Source organism: Amia ocellicauda, chromosome 5 (assembly GCF_036373705.1).
Source record: "Amia ocellicauda isolate fAmiCal2 chromosome 5, fAmiCal2.hap1, whole genome shotgun sequence".
In the NCBI taxonomy this organism is placed as follows: Eukaryota; Metazoa; Chordata; class Actinopteri; order Amiiformes; family Amiidae; genus Amia; species Amia ocellicauda.
Genome location: NC_089854.1, coordinates 17,384,340 through 17,402,260, shown reverse-complemented (window position 1 = coordinate 17,402,260; position 17,921 = coordinate 17,384,340). Strand labels below are relative to the sequence as shown.

The 17,921-nt window shown below is 43.2% G+C and overlaps 1 protein-coding gene across 4 annotated transcripts in view; it reads left to right on the top strand.

Annotated features, from left to right (window-relative positions):
* The window catches only part of LOC136749605 (protein jagged-1), a 70,212-nt gene that overhangs the window by 25,919 nt on the left and 26,372 nt on the right, over window positions 1-17,921 (top strand). For all 4 annotated transcript variants that reach the window (XM_066704051.1, XM_066704052.1, XM_066704050.1 and 1 more), the window contains exons 3-5: window positions 8,770-8,827; window positions 13,963-14,220; window positions 14,611-14,671. In XM_066704051.1, coding sequence (XP_066560148.1) covers window positions 8,770-8,827; window positions 13,963-14,220; window positions 14,611-14,671 — 377 coding nt within the window. The remainder of the gene's footprint in view (window positions 1-8,769; window positions 8,828-13,962; window positions 14,221-14,610; window positions 14,672-17,921) is intronic.

Below are 17,921 nucleotides of genomic sequence, written 5' to 3'. Positions count from 1 at the left end.
GTTAAAGAGGAGGGATAGGAGTGTTCATACAGATGGATTTGGTGCTGTAAAACTTGGCATATTATTATTACATATGTGTCTGTCTATGTAATGAAGAATGCATTGTAACAATGGCTAAATAACTCATCATGTAGTGTAGGCTCCAAAGTAAGTCTAAACCAGGCCATGCACTCTCTGAGCTAGGAATTCCTAGGGGCTATTCTCTCCCTGTTCCCATTATAATCTGTACCATGCCATCTAATCATCCTTAATTGAGCGTGGCTAATGCTTCTCTGTTAGGCAGTAATGTAGCGTGGCACAATACAATTACAGCGGTTATCAGGCTCAGACATCTGGGGGGAAGCACAGTGGTCCTGCTAGGTTTTCTCTCTCTGGGTCTGTGGCCCTAGGGGGGTGGATGGCCTGTGGAATTCATGGTCTCTCTCCCCCTCACAAACATGCAGACATACATGTGCCCACAATGTGACCATATGGAATATTTTTTAGTTATACATGTGTAACACCCTGTATGGAAAATGCAGGATACATATATAATCAGTATAGTATGTATATGTTGTCATCGTGTGCCATTTCTAGACCCTAAGTGTCAGCCACAAGGTTTTGATTTACCCTCTACGTATACATATACACATACCTGCACAAATATATGCATGTTCATACCTGCATGCACATACATACATACAGTGAGGGAAAAAAGTATTTGATCCCCTGCTGATTTTGTACGTTTCCCCACTGACAAAGAAATGATCAGTCTATAATTTTAATGGTAGATGTATTTTAACAGTGAGAGACAGAATAACAACAAAAAAATCCAGAAAGACGCATTTCAAAAAAGTTAGAAATTGATTTGCATGTTAATGAGGGAAATAAGTATTTGACCCCTTCGACTTAGTACTTGGTGGCAAAATTCTTGTTGGCAATCACAGAGGTCAGATGTTTCTTGTAGTTGGCCACCAGGTTTGCACACATCTCAGGAGGGATTAATGTGCTTCTTCTTGAGCCACTCCTTTGTTGCCTTGGCTGTGTGTTTTGGGTCATTGTCATGCTGGAATACCCATCCACGACCCATTTTCAATGCCCTGGCTGAGGGAAGGAGGTTCTTACCCAAGATTTGACGGTACATGGCCCTGTCCATCGTCCCTTTGATGCGGTGCAGTTGTCCTGTCCCCTTAGCAGAAAAACACCCCCAAAGCATAATGTTTCCACCTCCATGTTTGACGGTGGGTATGATGTTCTTGGGGTCATTCCTCCTCCTCCAAACACAGTGAGTTGAGTCGATGCCAAAGGGCTCAATTTTGGTCTCATCTGACCACAACACTTTCACCCAGTTCTCCTCTGAATCATTCAGATGTACAGTCCCGTCTGAAGTTTGCCAATGAACATGTGCTTTCTTGAGCAGGGGGACCTTGCAGGCGCTGCAGGATTTCAGTCCTTCATGGCGTAGTGTGTTACCAATTGTTTTCTTGGTGACTATGGTCCCAGCTGCCTTGAGATCATTAACAAGATCCTCCCGTGTAGTTCTGGGCTGATTCCTCACCGTTCTCATGATCATTGAAACTCCACGAGGTGAGATCTTGCATGGAGCCCCAGACCGAGGGAGACTGACAGTTATTTTGTGTTTCTTCCATTTGCCAATAATCGCACCAACTGTTGTCACCTTCTCACCAAGCTGCTTGGCGATGGTCTTGTAGCCCATTCCAGCCTTGTGTAGGTCTACAATCTTGTCCCTGACATCCTTGGACAGCTCTTTGGTCTTGGCCATAGTGGAGAGTTTGGAATCTGACTGATTGATTGCTTCTGTGGACAGGTGTCTTTTATACAGGTAACGAGCTGAGATTAGGAGCACACCCTTTAAGAGAGTGCTCCTAATCTCAGCTCGTTACCTGTATAAAAGACACCTGGGAGCCAGAAATCTTGCTGATTGATAGGGGATCAAATACTTATTTCCCTCATTAACATGCAAATCAATTTATAACTTTTTTAAATGCGTTTTTCTGGATTTTTTTGTTGTTATTCTGTCTCTCACTGTTAAAATACACCTACCATTAAAATTATAGACTGATCATTTCTTTGTCAGTGGGCAAACATACAAAATCAGCAGGGCATCAAATATATTTTCCCTCACTGAACGCACACACATGTACACACTCAGACACACTATACACACAGACATACATACATACATACATACATACATACAGTTAGGTCCATACATATTTGGACAGTGACACAATTGTCATCATTTTGGCTCTGTACACCACCACAATGGATTTGAAAGAGAACAGTGAAGATGTGTTTTAAGTCTAGACTTTCATCTTTAATTTGAAGGTAGTTGCATCCACATTGGGTGAACAATGTAGGAATTACACCCATTTTTAGGTGTGGTCCCCCCAATTATAGGGGCTCAAAAGTATTTTATTTCTTTGTATTTAGTTTCTTCCCTGGTGATGCTCTGCCAGGCCTGTACTGCAGCTGTCTTAAGTTCCTGCTTGTTCTTGGGGCGTTTTGCCTTCAGCAAGTGAAATGTATGCTCAATTGGATTAATGTTAGGTGATTGACTTGGCCATTGCTGAACATTCCACTTCTTCACCTTAAAGTATTGGGTTGTTTTCTCAGTATGCTTTGGGTCATTGTCCATCTGCACAGAATGAGTTATGAAGCATTTGGCTGAATCTGAGCAGATAATACAGCCCTAAACACATCAGAATTTATCCTGCTGCTTTTGTCAGAAGTCACATCATCAATAAATACAAGGGAACCAGTTCCCTTTGTAGCCATACATGCCCATGCCATAACATGCTTCACAGATGAGGTGGTATGCTTCGCATCATGAGCAGTTCCTTCCCTTCTCCATACTCTTCTCTTCCCATCATTCTGGTACAAGTTGATCTTTGTCTCATCTGTTCATAGGATGTTTTTCCAGAACTGTACAGGGTTCTTTAGGTGTTTTTAGGCAAACTCTAATCTGATCTTCCTGTTTTTGGGGCTTACCAATTGTTTACATCTTGTGGTAAATCCTGTGTTTACTCTGGTGAAGTCTTCTCTTGATTATTGACTTTGACACAGATACGCCGACCTCCTGGAGGGTGTTCTTGGTGTTCCTGAGCTCACCAGATAGTTGATTTGGCCACACCTAATGTTTTTGCTATCTCTCCGATTGGTTTGTTTTGATTTCTAAAGCAAAACTGAAGGCAAATTGCCCAAAGAACAAGCAGGAACTAAAGACATCTGCAATACAGGCCTTACAAAGCATCACCAGCGATGAAACCCAGTATCTGGTGATGTCTATGGGTTCCAGACTTCAGGCAGTCATCGACTGCAAAAGATTTGCAGCCAAGTATTGAAACTCACAATTTAATTAATGTTTATGTTAGTTTGTCCAACTACTTTTGAGCCCCTAAAATTGGGGGGACCACACCTATAAATGGGTGTAATTCCTACACTGCCCAATTTGGATGTAACTACCCTCAAATTAAAGATCAGAATTATGACAATTATGTCACTGTCCATATATTTATGGACCTAACTGCATACAGGATGTCGGGCCAGGGCAATAAATCTCTGTGGCTGCACTCAGATGGGCGCTGGATTGCATACTGATGCAGATGTCCCACTCTGTCAGCCGTGGGCTCTGAAGCACTAACACACAGGGCAGCAGTCATCTGAAGCTGCACCACTGCAGCGACAGGAGCCCCAGGGACAGACAGACAGGCAGGCAGATTTACGAGCCCAGATTAATGAGGGAGGTGCTGCCGCTACTTGCTCTGCTGTGTAAATTCTGTTAAATAACAGAATGGTTGGGGCATGCCTGCAAATTTCTCTAGGCTTTTAAACATTAAATTTTTTGGAGACAGTGTAGATAGGGAGAGAGAGAGAGCGACAGAGTGAAGATAGGGAGCAAAAGAGTGCTAGAGGGAGAGAAAGTGCTAGATAGGGAGGGAGAGAGGGGAGAGAGAGAGCGGGGAATGTCTGTGTAACATTGGCACACAACAACCTGTCTAAGGGTTGACCTGTATCAGGTCTTCCAGAATTCTCCATCTGCTGACAAGTAATGGCCATTAATTTCAGATGGTTAACATTATATATACACACACAGTATTTTTTCATATTTTAGCAAGCAATTTGGAATTGCCAATAATTCTGACCTGAGTCAATGCTCCAAACCTACTATGGTTCTTAACACACATTATACATTGTGAATGCTTTCTCCTACACTGTAATTCTGAATGGCAAATGGCAAATACACCAGAGACTGATCATGGAAACCACAAACTACGAAGGCACCCAGGCGTGCACACACTGTCAAGTGGCGAGCAGCAGTTCACATTATAAGCTGTCCCAACTCCTTGGAACTGGCAACCCCCAGAATGTAGGGAAACTCTGCATTGAAGCTTTGACACATCAGTAGTCCCCATGCATTAAACATTTATCTGCCCGTTTGAAATGGTAAAGATTTCCGATGAGGTGAAGAGATGGCTGTTGTTTGTGTCTACGTTTGTGTATATGTACGATCGACTCCCATCCCACTCCCTCACCCTGTGTGTCAGAGGGTCAGACCAACACACCACTCCCCACCTGATGTCCTGTGTAGCCCTCCTCCACAGGTAGCCCCCGCCAGCCCTCTTACTTTCCCACCCTATGCTAAAGCCAGGCGTATTTAGTTCCCCTAAGCCCTAAGTCCCAGAGCTTTTCGAGCCTGAAAATAGCTGCTATGGGAACGGGCAGGCTTTGGCTAGCAGCCAGCGCTGATGTAATCTGCCTGTGTGTGCACAGCCACATTATCCCCCTCTCTCTGGGGGGCAGAGGTGTTTGGGGGTGGGGTGGGGTGGGGTGGGGTGGGGGGTGATTTGGCATACTGGGCTGCCTGTACATGTTAAGGGAGATATGATGGGGATGAGGTGTGCTTATAGAACCCCCCCCCATCCACTTCCCCCAAAAAAGAGTTTGTGTTCCCCACCTGCTGTCTATAGGTGTCTCTGTGTTTTCTGCAGTCATCTCAGCTCAGACTGTTATCTGGTCAACCGCTCCAGCCCCAGGAACAAAGAAGGACAGGAAGAAAAGTTTGTCCCTAATTTAAATAATAGGAAAATTAAGTCAGGGGAAGGATCTCCATGTTGCACCTTAGGGATATACCTGTGGGTCAAGAAAGGCAAGTTGTGACTCTTATTAGCTTCCCCCACCCCTCAGCACATCTTTACAAAGCAACAATATCAGATCTGGAGGCAAAAGTTGGAAATGGAAATGGATCCTTTAAAGTGTCACAAAATCGTCCTACTCATTTTTTGTTGATGCTGTGAGTTGCCTTAGGCAAGACACTGTTCAAGACAAAACGACTTTAAAGTTAGAGTGTGTTGCACATAGGCGGATAAGACCTGCAGTTAGTAAAGGTGCTAGACGAATTGACTCAACAGGTGTAGGCTTATGCTACTTCACAAAAGGCAATTGTTATGCAACACAGGTGATACTTGGTCTTCTACAAGTTTCATCTAAAAAATAATTGGCTCAGCTCCCCTTGATTTTCCTATGATATGCACTATCCATGCTTCTGTTTAGATTTTGGAAAATTGTGTGGTAGTAAAAATCTATAGAATAATCAAACCTGAATGTACATGAGATAGAGATCTCTTTCCTGGCTTCTTTTAAAAATTGTTTGTAGAAGAAGACTAACAAACACACAACCAGAATCTAAAGTGGAAATTTGAAAGATTGTTTAAAAAAATGTATCAAATACCATTTGCATTACAGTGCAGTTTTGATCCTTTTCAGATTTGATGAGCTTCAAGCTTTTGTAGAAATTGTACTGTCCAAATCAAGAAGGCAATCCATTAAAGTTTTTTTTTTAATTATTATTATTATTACTGTCTGTAAATATAGATTTACTGTTGAGAGCAAGCTTGAAACATCCAGATCTTTGTGATGGCTTGCATATACAACAGCCTGGAACTGAGAGATTTACATTGTCTTTCATATCAGTTTATTCTACCTTATCCTACTATGCTACATCCTGCTTTTCATTGTGCTATATCAGGCCTTCACTGTGCCATACTGTACTGTGTCCCCTGAGATATACTATCTCAGATAAGGTCTAGCTCCCTTAATTCTGGCAATTCATTAGCATTATTACAAATGTCTATATCTATATTCGTATGTTCTAGGGCTCTTAACGTGAGAAATGCTCTGTGGCAATTTGTTGCAAAGGGCACTGTACCAAATAAAATCTGAAATGAGCTGAATATCCTGATTTCTGTAGTATCACGCATACTACACTGTCAGTAGCATGATAGGAAAGCACAGTAATTGGATGATGTGACTCATTCAGTCAGTGCTACAGCAGTAGTACATCCCAAGACAGTGTGAAACGGGTGACTGTGTGGTGCTCCTGTATTTTAGAGGCAGAGGTTAAAAACCCAGGCTCTCTGTATAATTGCTCTCATTAACAGCTCCTGTCACACAGGTTAATGCAGTGGCCTCAGCACTCCCGGCACTAATAATGGACCATTTCTCCCTCGTAAAAAGCCTCATCTTTCTGTCATAGTGGGTTCAGCTAACAGCTCTGTTCGCAGTGTGGTGTCTGCATACCGCCTAATGTAGAATAGGTGGCATTAAATTAAATTACAGGAAAATGTGAAGCTTGAAAAACCTATACAGCAGACCCTTGTCCAAAACAGGTTTTCCCAACATGTGTTTTGAATATACACTTTAAAATAAATGCAACACTTACATAATATGAGCATACGCAGGGCTTGCCTGGGCTTGCCATGAAACTCATCATAAGTGAGGACATTTATTATTAAAGTGATTTAATTTATTATTTATTTTATTGACATTATGTAACTTTATTTTGTTTAATTACAGTAATTTGTGTTCAACTTTATGTACACTTACAGTTCAATAGTCACCCCATTTTTCCCTTAAGGTATTAAGTTTGAGCAACCCAGTGTTGCAGAGATTGAGAGATTGAGAGAGAGAGAGAGAGAGAGAGAGAGAGAGAGAGAGAGAGAGATGCGTTTCCAGAGAAGGAGAAGAGATTGAGAACTATGTACTTTAAAATCTGCAATTAAAAAAAAAAAGCCACATTATCCAAGTATCAGGAAACCAGACAAATACCAGAAGACAACCACTCACCATTTTTTTAATAGGGTACAGACCCACCCTTGTCCTGGATGACTGGTCCTGTCTTTTCAGTGGTTGGCTGCTGGGATACTCTGCTGTTCCACCCTGTAGTGCAGCATGAGCAAGTAGTCTCTGTGCCTCACTCACCCTTATAGTTAATTCCTGAGCAGGCCATGAAATGTCTCCTGTGTGCGTGGTGCTTTAGTGCAAACTCCTGTCTTCCACTGGATCTCACAAGGGTGCCAAAAGTAAAAATGTAAAATGAGAACAGTTTTGAAGAATAGTCCCTGCCTCATTAAAATGAACACCCAGTGACATCAGTATGTGAATGTGCCTGTGCCAGTGTGTGCATGCCCTTTATTTATATAGATTAAACTATATATAACATTATATATGTGTGTGCGTGCCTTGGTGCATGAGAGTAATCCTCTATGTTCGTAATGAGATGCATGCTGTTCCTTCACTTGACTCCTGGGTCTGTGTGTCCGTGACGGCACATCCAATCCCCTTATTCTTGCAGCATCAGCTCCCTTCTCCCCACACTGGGGGGGAGGGGGTGGGGCTAATGAGTCAATTTAGCTGCCAGGGCTGTACTCCACAGTTACCGGTGCTGTGGTGAAATGAGGGGGGAGGGCGGACATCCGCAGACTGTAACAGCTTCTGTTAGCCCAACATTTGGCAGACAGTGGGCACAGCAACCAAACAATGGATCTGCCTTTTGGAGAGTTGTGTATCTTCCAAAACCTTGAGCTTGGCATTGGTTTATGGTAGGGTAATGGTCTTCAGCCCTGGTCCTGGAGAGCACCAATCTGTTTGTATAGTTCACCCTTAAACCACTAGTTTATAAAGACTTGAACCACTGTTAGTTTTACAGCAGTTAATTTAGGCTTCTGTGTGGTTACAGGGCATCTAGTCCTTAAGGGTGAAGGGTTGGGAGGTATGTTCCAAATTCGTTTTTAAATTACACCTGCTTAATTTGGTGCTCCTCAGCCCCAGGTCTTGTAAATCTTGGTTCTGTCACATGATATTCTGCTGCTCAGTTATATTATGTGTTTATTTAGAAATAATTGCAATACAAATCGGTGCTTTTTAACAAAAATATATCCAGAGTGTATGAGTGTATGTATGTGTGTAGTGAATGTGTCTACGTGTTAAAATATTTGCAAAGTGTTTGCTGCAGGTTTTATAAAACCCTGTAAATCATCAGTCACTGAATACCCCAGACACATGGTAATTGATACCAATTTAAACCCAATAATTGAATCAAATTAAGTAGTTAACAGTTTGGATATAACCAAAACCAGGAGACACTGTGGCTCTCCAGAACCAGGCTCAGTCAGCCTTGCAGTAGAGAATTGGGTAGTTTTACAGATGGAGGAGAATGCTTGACAAACATTTCTGTGTAGGGTTCTGCAGCATTCCTTTTTGATGTTTTCATCTTCATTGTCTGTTAGTGAACTCCTTGCCCTCCCATGCATAGAGGTAAATGAAAGAATGTTTTAATGGTAAATTTGAAAGGAGGGCAGAAACAAAAGCAACCAGCTGGAAATGTGATTTGCTTGTGTCCTGACTGCAAATGACACCGTTTGGCTATGGTGAATTCAGAACAGTTGCAGTAGGGGTTAAATTGTGTCCTCTCCTCTCTTTCTCTCATAGAAATCCTTCTCTCTGATCCTGGAGGTACTGGATCATGACAACGAGACCGCAGAGCCAGGTAGGTTTGGCAAGGGTTGGCCTGGGCCCATGTGTATGTCTGTCTATATGCCTGTGTGGTCCCATACATAAATAAAAAATCTTATCAACTCAGGAGTCCAGAGCCCTAACCACTACTCTACATTGCTGCTAACCTGGTGAAAGCTAAGATCACTGGATTGAAACCCCCTGCAAATTACGGACATGTTTTTAATATAGCAAATGCAATTTAAGCAATCAATGTCCCTTTGTACTACTGTATCTCAGTGCATTACAGGAAAAAATGCCTCCCTCTCACAATTCCACTTACATTCAGTGATGTGAGTATGCGGTAGTTTGAGTGCAGTTGTGGTAACATTTTCAGAACCAAGGATAAGTATCTAATGATGTGATTGCTGGTGCCCTTAATAGATGAGCTCTACATCCCCAGCCCAGCCTGACAAACAAACATATTACAGGTGTTGAGACAAATCAAATGCCTTTTCTATGCAAGTGTTCTGTTATGGTAATTTCTGTCCTTCTAAAACACTAAGCAAAAAATGTCATAAGCATACACCTTAGCTCAGCACTGACAGAGAGAGACACATTCCTGCATGGTTAAAAGACCACTTGTCCTGGATCAATCCTGGAAACCATACTAATTGAGACCAATTAAGAAATAAAATTGCTTTAAAATATCAGCCATGTCTTTGTGTAAAGGTCTGAGGCAGATGGAATTTTCAATTCTCTCCAAGTGAGCTTTTGAGAAAGGTGTAACTCAGCACTGTCTATAGAACAGTTGATCCAGGAAGATTAAACCAGCTTAGTACTGACTCTTCTTTCTCAAACAGCCATGGTATTGACACAGTGAGTGACAGAACACACAGCTGCCTTATTGGAGTAATAAAGCTACGTGTTTCTTTTGCAAATACAAATACATAAATCAGGCCATGTGAATTAACTAAAATCATCACATTTACTTCTGTCTAGTTAAAAGTGAATGGATGCCACCATTGGCCCACTGTCTGATTGCGTGCAATGAATCATCCACCCCCCCGAGGTGAAGCAGATCCCCCTGGTGTATATCTGTATGTGTGGGTGTGGGTGTGGCAGAGAGGGGTCTCTCTCTCAGCATTGTTTCTGTAATCTGCAGTGTGTGGGAAATTATTTGCAGCCCTGACCCTACCTTCACCAGCACAATGCAGGGCACAGATAAAGTATACAGACACACAAACATACACACACACACACACACACACACCTCTGTCTCCTGGGCAGGAATATGAAATGGGGGGGTCCTGAGCAGTATGGAAGGAAGAGGACTGCACTGCACAGTGCATCCATAGATAGTGATCTGAGTTCACCCCTCACACACACTGGAAACTGTGTAAAGGTCAATCAGAGAGAGAGAGACTCTGAGACATGGGACAGAGAGCCTAATAGAACACCCTATTGATAAATCCCTGCATTCCACAATTAGTTTATTATAATTGTTTTAAATTTCCTCAGTCTCATACCACCCACCCAACCCCCTCCTTTATCTCTCTCCCCTTCTTTCTCTCCCTCACATCTCTCTACCCCCCCACTTATTGCTTCTCTCTCTCTCTCCCTCTCCTTCATTGTCTCTCTTATGCTCGCTCTCTCTCTCTCTCTCTCTCTCTCTCTCTCTCTCTCTCTCTCTCTCTTGCCAAGAGAAAAGGCTCCAGTCCAGTCCAGAGATGACTGGGATGATATGAAAGGCCGGGAACCAACCGCAAAAATGCACAGCCCTCTCCTCTCCTCGCTCCACTCCTCCTCCTCTTCTGTCACACTCTTCCTCACTCACTCGCATGCTGAACGCCATCCAAACCTGACCACAGGGGAGGCCAGGGGGCTCGCATTATGTCCTTAGGAACGAGAAAGCAGGGTTGTTTTCACAGGAAAACTTCAGACTACCCCTGGGGAGTCATTACTCTTCAGTCATATACACACTGACATATTTCTGGACCCAGTCAGCTGCTCACAGTCTATTCATTGGGTCCAGGCTCACCCCTGCCCTTCAGGGCTCTGAATATTAATAGACAGCCTGGGGAATGCCACGAGCACAGTTCCGATTTTCCCTTCCAGGTCCTCCCAGAGGTGTTCTTTTGTTTTGGTTTTGTCAATAGGACATCTCTTTCACACCAATATGCAAAACTCCCATTTTAATTAAAAAAAACAAAAAAAAAAACAATCAAAAATAAAACTGCCCATTATTGAATAAAAATGGCACTCGAAGTGTGTCCCTCTCATGACACTGTACTCACGGCCTTGCATCCACAGAGTGCCCTCCTCAGTTCCATTTCATCACCGCTCCAACCAATGAAATATTTCTGGCATGACGGCAACTGCTCTCCTCCATAAATCATGCATCTGGCAAGCTTTGATTATATAGGCATACTACAAAACTTTTCTTCTGTACTTTCTATAGTTAACACTGCAGGGGGAATACTGTAGCCTTTGATTTGTAGTTCAAAGACATCTTGTTAGAGGGTAATGTGTTTTTTTTTTTTTAATATGTTTTATTATTATTTAGCTCTTGCTGTATTATAGGACCCCTCCCTCTACTCTTCCTAGAATTCAACTGAAATTTAAACCCCAAATCTGGCACCGACTACTGAGAAGGAAAAGGAGGAGGGAGGATGAGTGTTGTAATAGAAGTATCAAATGTACACGATGCTCCAAATTGGATCAGCCACTATTGGATAGTTTGTGTGCTTGTTTATTTATTTATTTATTTGTTTATTTATTATTGACTTAAGTGTTTCTGCACCACAAACAAATAGGATTCCACATTCAGAACACATCCGTCTCAGCCTAGGCCCAGACACACTCCTACCCCTGGAGAAAAGCAATTGTAACAAAACTGACATCTATAACACCTCAGAGGCACTTCATCAAAATCTTATTGTCTTGCGAGCTTGTTTAATTACGCCAAATGGAAAAAGCAATATATAAACTGCCTGCTTCAGCATAAAAGGCAGGCCAAAAATATACACATGCAAAAAAAAGATGAACACACACACAGCACAGTGTTTTCGCTAAGCACCACAGGCATATGTTAAAGGTGTAGGGTGAAACTTGATTTGAACCATGGGAACATTGGTCAAGTAAAATACTTTCATAGTCTTTACATTTGGTGAAAAATCGCATTGTAAAGCTGCAATTTATTTTATTTTTGGTCCACTCAACACACAAGCACAAAGGGGGTATATACCACCAAGGCTTGTGCAAAGGTATGATACTTCTACAGTTATTTTTTGGGACTATTGTCTGACCACAGTAAAACACATTGAAACAGAAATGACTGTATAAAGAAGTTGGGTGTGAATATACTATGTTTATGTGCACTTTTACTGAAAATGAATAAATAATAATAAAAAAAAAAGCAAAACAATAGGGAGTGTTCAAACTTTCAAGACCCCACATTGTTCTTCTAACTTGACATCGCTCCTGCCCACCACCTCCTCACAGTTGCCCAATCCCTTCAGTGTCCAAAACTAGACTTAGATGAATCAACCCCCGATCCTTTGCGCCATCTTCCCCACAGTGAGTCCCCAGAGGTGCGAGTTGGATCTGGGGTCGTGGTGGCACTGTGCCAGGGCATACCTTCCGAGAGGTTGGCCACTGACTGTCATGTGCTGTCCCCGCACACTCACTGCCTAGCCACCACAGCTGCTAAACCCCCTGGGATTAACAATGGATTGCAGCCACTGACATCAGAGGTTGTGAATGGAGCTGGGGTGGAAGAGAGAGTCAGGGAAAAAGTGGAGGTGGATGTGGATTAAAACCTTGACACTCTTTTTTTTTTTTTCCTTGCTTGACCCCAATGCTCTTTCCCCTGATTTTTTTTTTCCCTAAGTAAGAGGACGTATCCCTTTATCCTTCTCACTCCCTCTATCACAAAGACATTAACACCATTGCCAAATGGAGTCCACTTGCACTGCAATAACTATATGGAATAAAGGCTTGCAACTCATTCGTATCCTTATTTGTTTGACATTATTAATATGATAGTCACTGTTTATCCCCTGTTAATTTATACATTTTCATTAATTACATTTTTTTTTTACTGTATTATGTACACCTTTTAAGATTTTCTAACAATTAAGTTGCCCTGTTCTTCTACATAGTGAAGGTGCCCAAAGGAATGGAATCCAATTTTGTTTTAATCCATACTGCCAGTGCATCAGAGCTGGAGTAGACTAGAGTGTGAAGCACATAGGAAATCAGAGGAAGAAAAATCTGGATCCAAAACATCAACCCCTTAACAAGCTATCATGATCACACCTTGACCCAAACCTTCACCTACCCAAGACTGACATTTGACTAACCTGTACCCCATTACCATTTATTTCATAGTCAGAGGCTATTTTCTTCTACTGATAAAGAAATAAATGCAATCAAGTATTGGATTGCAAAAAGCAATTAACGTGGGTTAAAGTTTCAATTTCTGTCTTCATAACATAGATGAAAAATGCATGTCCCTCCCCTCTCCATCCTCCTACCCTGGCTTTTCCAGTTAATTCCTTGTCAAAAGGCATTAAGGGCGAGTCAGCCGAGCCTGTGTGCTGATGGCCTATCTAGGAAGACTGTGATTTCAGTTTTCCCTTAGGTTCATTTGTAAGTGTATCTTGAATTAAAGGATGTTCTACAAAGTACCTTAACGCATTCATATATAACCTAATAAGCTAGTTAACTGCATACTTCAAGTACTTAAGGGGCTTTATGCATCTGGAACAGGGCCTAAGGAGAGCATGTCAGGTCAACCCTGTTCTCTCAGTTCACTTTTACCCTTTTTAATAGACAGGTTTTGAATGTGGTTGTTGACTTATTGCAGAGGCTTTTACTTACAGCATCTAGGTGTGGGGGGCTCCAGCATCGGCAACAGCTGCTGTTGGCTCATTGCAACAAGATTACTGTTTTAGTGACTAAACTGATCTGCAGTGGTGCAGGATGTATATGGTGTCTTCTCATGTGGATTTGCAGCCATGTGGGGCCTGTTTGGTTGATGTTGGAAACTGTTCTAATTTCTCCCATCTCTCTCCTCTTCTCTTCTTCTATCCCATTTCTTGTCTTTCACCCCCCCCACTCTCTCTCCCTCAACTGCTCTTCCTTTGCACTTCCCTCACTCTCTCCCCCCTTCCCCTCCCCTCCCAGTTCTAGGGCAGGGTGAGCTAATCGACCGGGTGCTACTATCCTCCATGCTGAACTCCGGGGAGCAGTGGCAGAACTTCCGGCACCACGGCCGCTCCAACCTGGAGTACAAGCTGCGCTTTCGCTGCGAAGCCAACTACTATGGCCCCCTATGCAACAAGTTCTGCCGCGCACGTGACGACTTCTTCGGCCACTTCAGCTGCGACCCCAGTGGCATGAAAATCTGCATGGATGGCTGGATGGGGCCCGAGTGTCGCCAGGGTGAGAGGGAGGGAAGAGTGAGGAAGGAGGAGGAGGAAAGGGTGTGGGGAAGGGGAGGGAAGAGAGTGAGCAGTGGGTGTGGGGAAGGAAGAGAGTGAGGAAGTAGGTGGAAGAGGAGGTGAAGGAAAGGGGAGGGGAGTGTGTGATGGGAGATCTCTAATAAGGTTAAATAAGCCTGCTCTGACCCAACTGTGCACAGTACTGTTACCACATTTCCACTTCTTGCACTGTATTTTGCACAGTTGTAGTTCAATTTACTGTATTTAATGCATCCATCTCAGAGCAGTTTCCAGATTCTGTATGTTTAGGTGGGTGGGGCAGGAGAGGCAGGAGTATGAGATGCTGGTTGAATGACTGGTTGTGATATCTGGTCTTTTTTTTGTCTCCCAGCTGTCTGCAGACAGGGCTGTCACCTAGCCCATGGCTACTGCAATTTACCAGGAGAGTGCAGGTGAGAGTCCTGAGAGAGAAATAAGAGAGGATGCAAACAAAAGAATGAGATTCCATTGAAAATGAAAGTATGAGCCGCTGGGTGCGATTAGTTTGCTAAGCAGCTCATCAGTCTGAGGGTTCCATTCAGCTGTCTTGTATGGAAAAGGGATGCTGGGGAATCTGCTGCAAAAATCCAACCACTAGTTTTGATCCTGACCACCACTACCTTTGTGTAAAGTGTTTCCTGGCTTTTAAGGTTTGCTTGTCAATTCATGTTAATCCTGTCTTCTGGGTATATTGGTAGCATTCCAGATTTTGAATACTTGTATCAGTCTCCTCTGTTCTGTAATTTAGACATTCTTCATAGCTGAGGAAGAAGATTCCACAATTCCAGCCCAGTCATTATAGCTGGCGACACCAAAATTACCTCTTTGATTAGTTTCAAGAGTTTGATTGAGCTTTGAAACACACATCCCAATATCCCTTTTCATCCGCTGTATATTTCCAATATCTATTCCATGCTTTAATCGCTGCCTTTCAGAACAAACTTCAAGACCGGATTAAGGCATATTGAAGTCATATTGCAAATGTAGTCTGTAATTCTTTGTGTCATTAATTACCAAAAAAAGGGGTGTGTGTGTGTGTGTGTGTGTGTGTGTGTGTGTGTGTGTGTGTGGTGGGGGGGGGGGGGGGGGTTGGGTTGCAGAGAAGTTGAAAGGGTAAGATGGCAAAAAAAGTAATAAAAACACAACCCCTACATACCATGACTGTGTGTTTGTGTACAGGGCCCTTAATACTTATCTAAAGTGGGAAGTCTCTATTTCTTCCCAGAGTTCTCAGTGTTACCAGTGGCTCTTCTGTACTGTCTGCGGCCTCTCTGATTGAGTGGTTTGGATGAGGGCCACCAAAAGTAGTTCCTGTCAGAAAGCCAGGGAAAGAGGGAGAGAGAAAGGGCAAGAGAAAGATCGAAAGGAGGCGAACGGAAGTGCCTTCTGTTTGGAGAGACAGTCTCTCACACACACACAGTCTCTCTCTCTCACCCTCTCACTCTTTCTCTCACTCATTTACTCACTCCCTCCCTCACTCACATTCCCTATCTTTCTCTCTCACACATACACACTGCTCCCCCTGTTGCCTAGAATCAAACAAATAAGTAATCTGTCCCTTGTGCTCACTCAAAATAGATTCACACACCCCGATAAACACACATACACACACACACACACACAAACACACACACAAACACATATATAAACACTCACAAATATATATACACACACATACACGCATACACAAACTCTGCAGATTCAGACAGACACATAGACTGAGGCCAGACTGAAACAGCATGCAGAACTCTAACAGCATCTAATATTACTATATAATACATTTAAATGTACACACACTGTGTATTAGGCCACTGTGGATATGCCGTAACACACACTGCTCTGCATACACTCCTGCTCCAGCTGTTCTGCACCATTGCACTACACACACAGGCACATTCTCTAGGATAGGGGCAGGAATAGTATGGTTTCCCATTGGCGCCTGTCCAGACCCCCACTGCCTTCCCACAGCTGCCCCATGCTGACACTCACACACAGCACCTATTGTCCCTCTGTCGGCTTGATGGGCTTTTGCAATGTTGTGGGCTTGGGGGGTTAAAACAGGGATGGCAGTTTAGAAATTAAGAAATTACAAATACGTTTTTACAAATACATATAGAACTGTACCATGTTCAAATCAACCTCTGTATGAGCTTTTTCTTGGGGCTTGGTTCAGGTCCTAGTCACTGAAGTGTTAGTGTATCCTTCGTATTGTGCTTTGTGTTGAGCCACAGTTTTAGATGGGCTCTGTGCCAAAGGTCATGTTAATGTGTCAAGGCTCTGTCTCCCCCAGTTCTATAATCTGTGAATTTTTAGCCTCATAACAGATTGGATTTGGTGGGTTTTATTTCTACTTTCCTTACAGCAGAGCACCCATAGCACTTTTCAGGTTGTATGAGGTGCAGGCTCTAGTTAGAATAAACCTGAAGAAATGGAAAAGCAAATATGTGTAATGTCATTTGAACTCGCTCAGAATAAGTGACCCAGCTTGAAATATCCTAAGCCAGGTGCTGGTTTATATATACTACAGGGGCCTTGTGCTCTTAAAAGTTACATGGTTCTGCATCTGAGTTTTTAGAAAGTGTTTGCGTCAACACGGTAAATGTATAGGCATTGCAGGGAGTGGGCATGTGATTTGACCTCTGTATCCCCACTCTGCTCTGGGAACCTGTGCCAGATGTTCCTCTGCCAGGCAGCTGTCGAGTTCGGGAGAACATATCTGTGCCAGACCCCCTCAGGAGGGCACATTGGGTACCCTTCTGCCTGCACAAGCCCCCCCCCCACCGATGTGTTCATCCTTTAAAACAACACCAGCTGTATTGGAATCTCATAGAGAGAAATGTGCATCTCCCCCACCATAGTGTTGTTGTTGATTCTTAGCTCATCAAGCATGTCCAGGCAATAGCTTAGACAGTCCCCATAGAGCAACTAAAACCAGAAATAACTGCAGGAATCTTATCTGTCTGTCTGTTTAGGGAGAGTTCAGAAAGCTGGCTTGCTATGCTACATTAAAACATGTCCACACACACACACACGCTCAGAAATATGGAGCGAGAAATCAGAATGATACGCACACATAGCTGGAAAATGCAATTTAAAGCTTGGCAGAACGGTGCCTAAATTCACTTCAGAATTGGGCAGTAACTCCAGGGTGCCACCTATAGGTTGGCAGCTATGCCCTTTGCAAGACACAGAGGTTTCTGCCTGAACTCTAAGAAGCTGAATTGAAATGATCTTTTACTTTTGTTCCAGAAACAAAACGATCATTTTCTTGCTTTGGCTGTGTAAGGTACACAGAGTTCTGAAAGAATTAGTCCTTTAACACAGAACACTTAATGTGCAGTGCCCACCTACACTGGGCACAAGAAGAAAATATTATGGAGGCCACAGTCTGATTCCCCCCCCCCCCCGCCAGCACCACCTATCCCCACAACATTCAAGTGACCATCCGCCCACAACTATACCCTAGTTTGTGCCCAAGCACTCCCATTGCATGCAGTGTATTCCAAAGGCAGAATTAGTCCCCAAGCAGACTGACATGCCCCCCTCACACACTACAGCTGGTATATGGAGCATTCTTCAGACATGGTTGGATGCTACTGACTTAACCTTGTCTTGCTGTAAATCAAAGTACTTCAGCGCTGGTTCTGGAGAGCCCCAGTACAG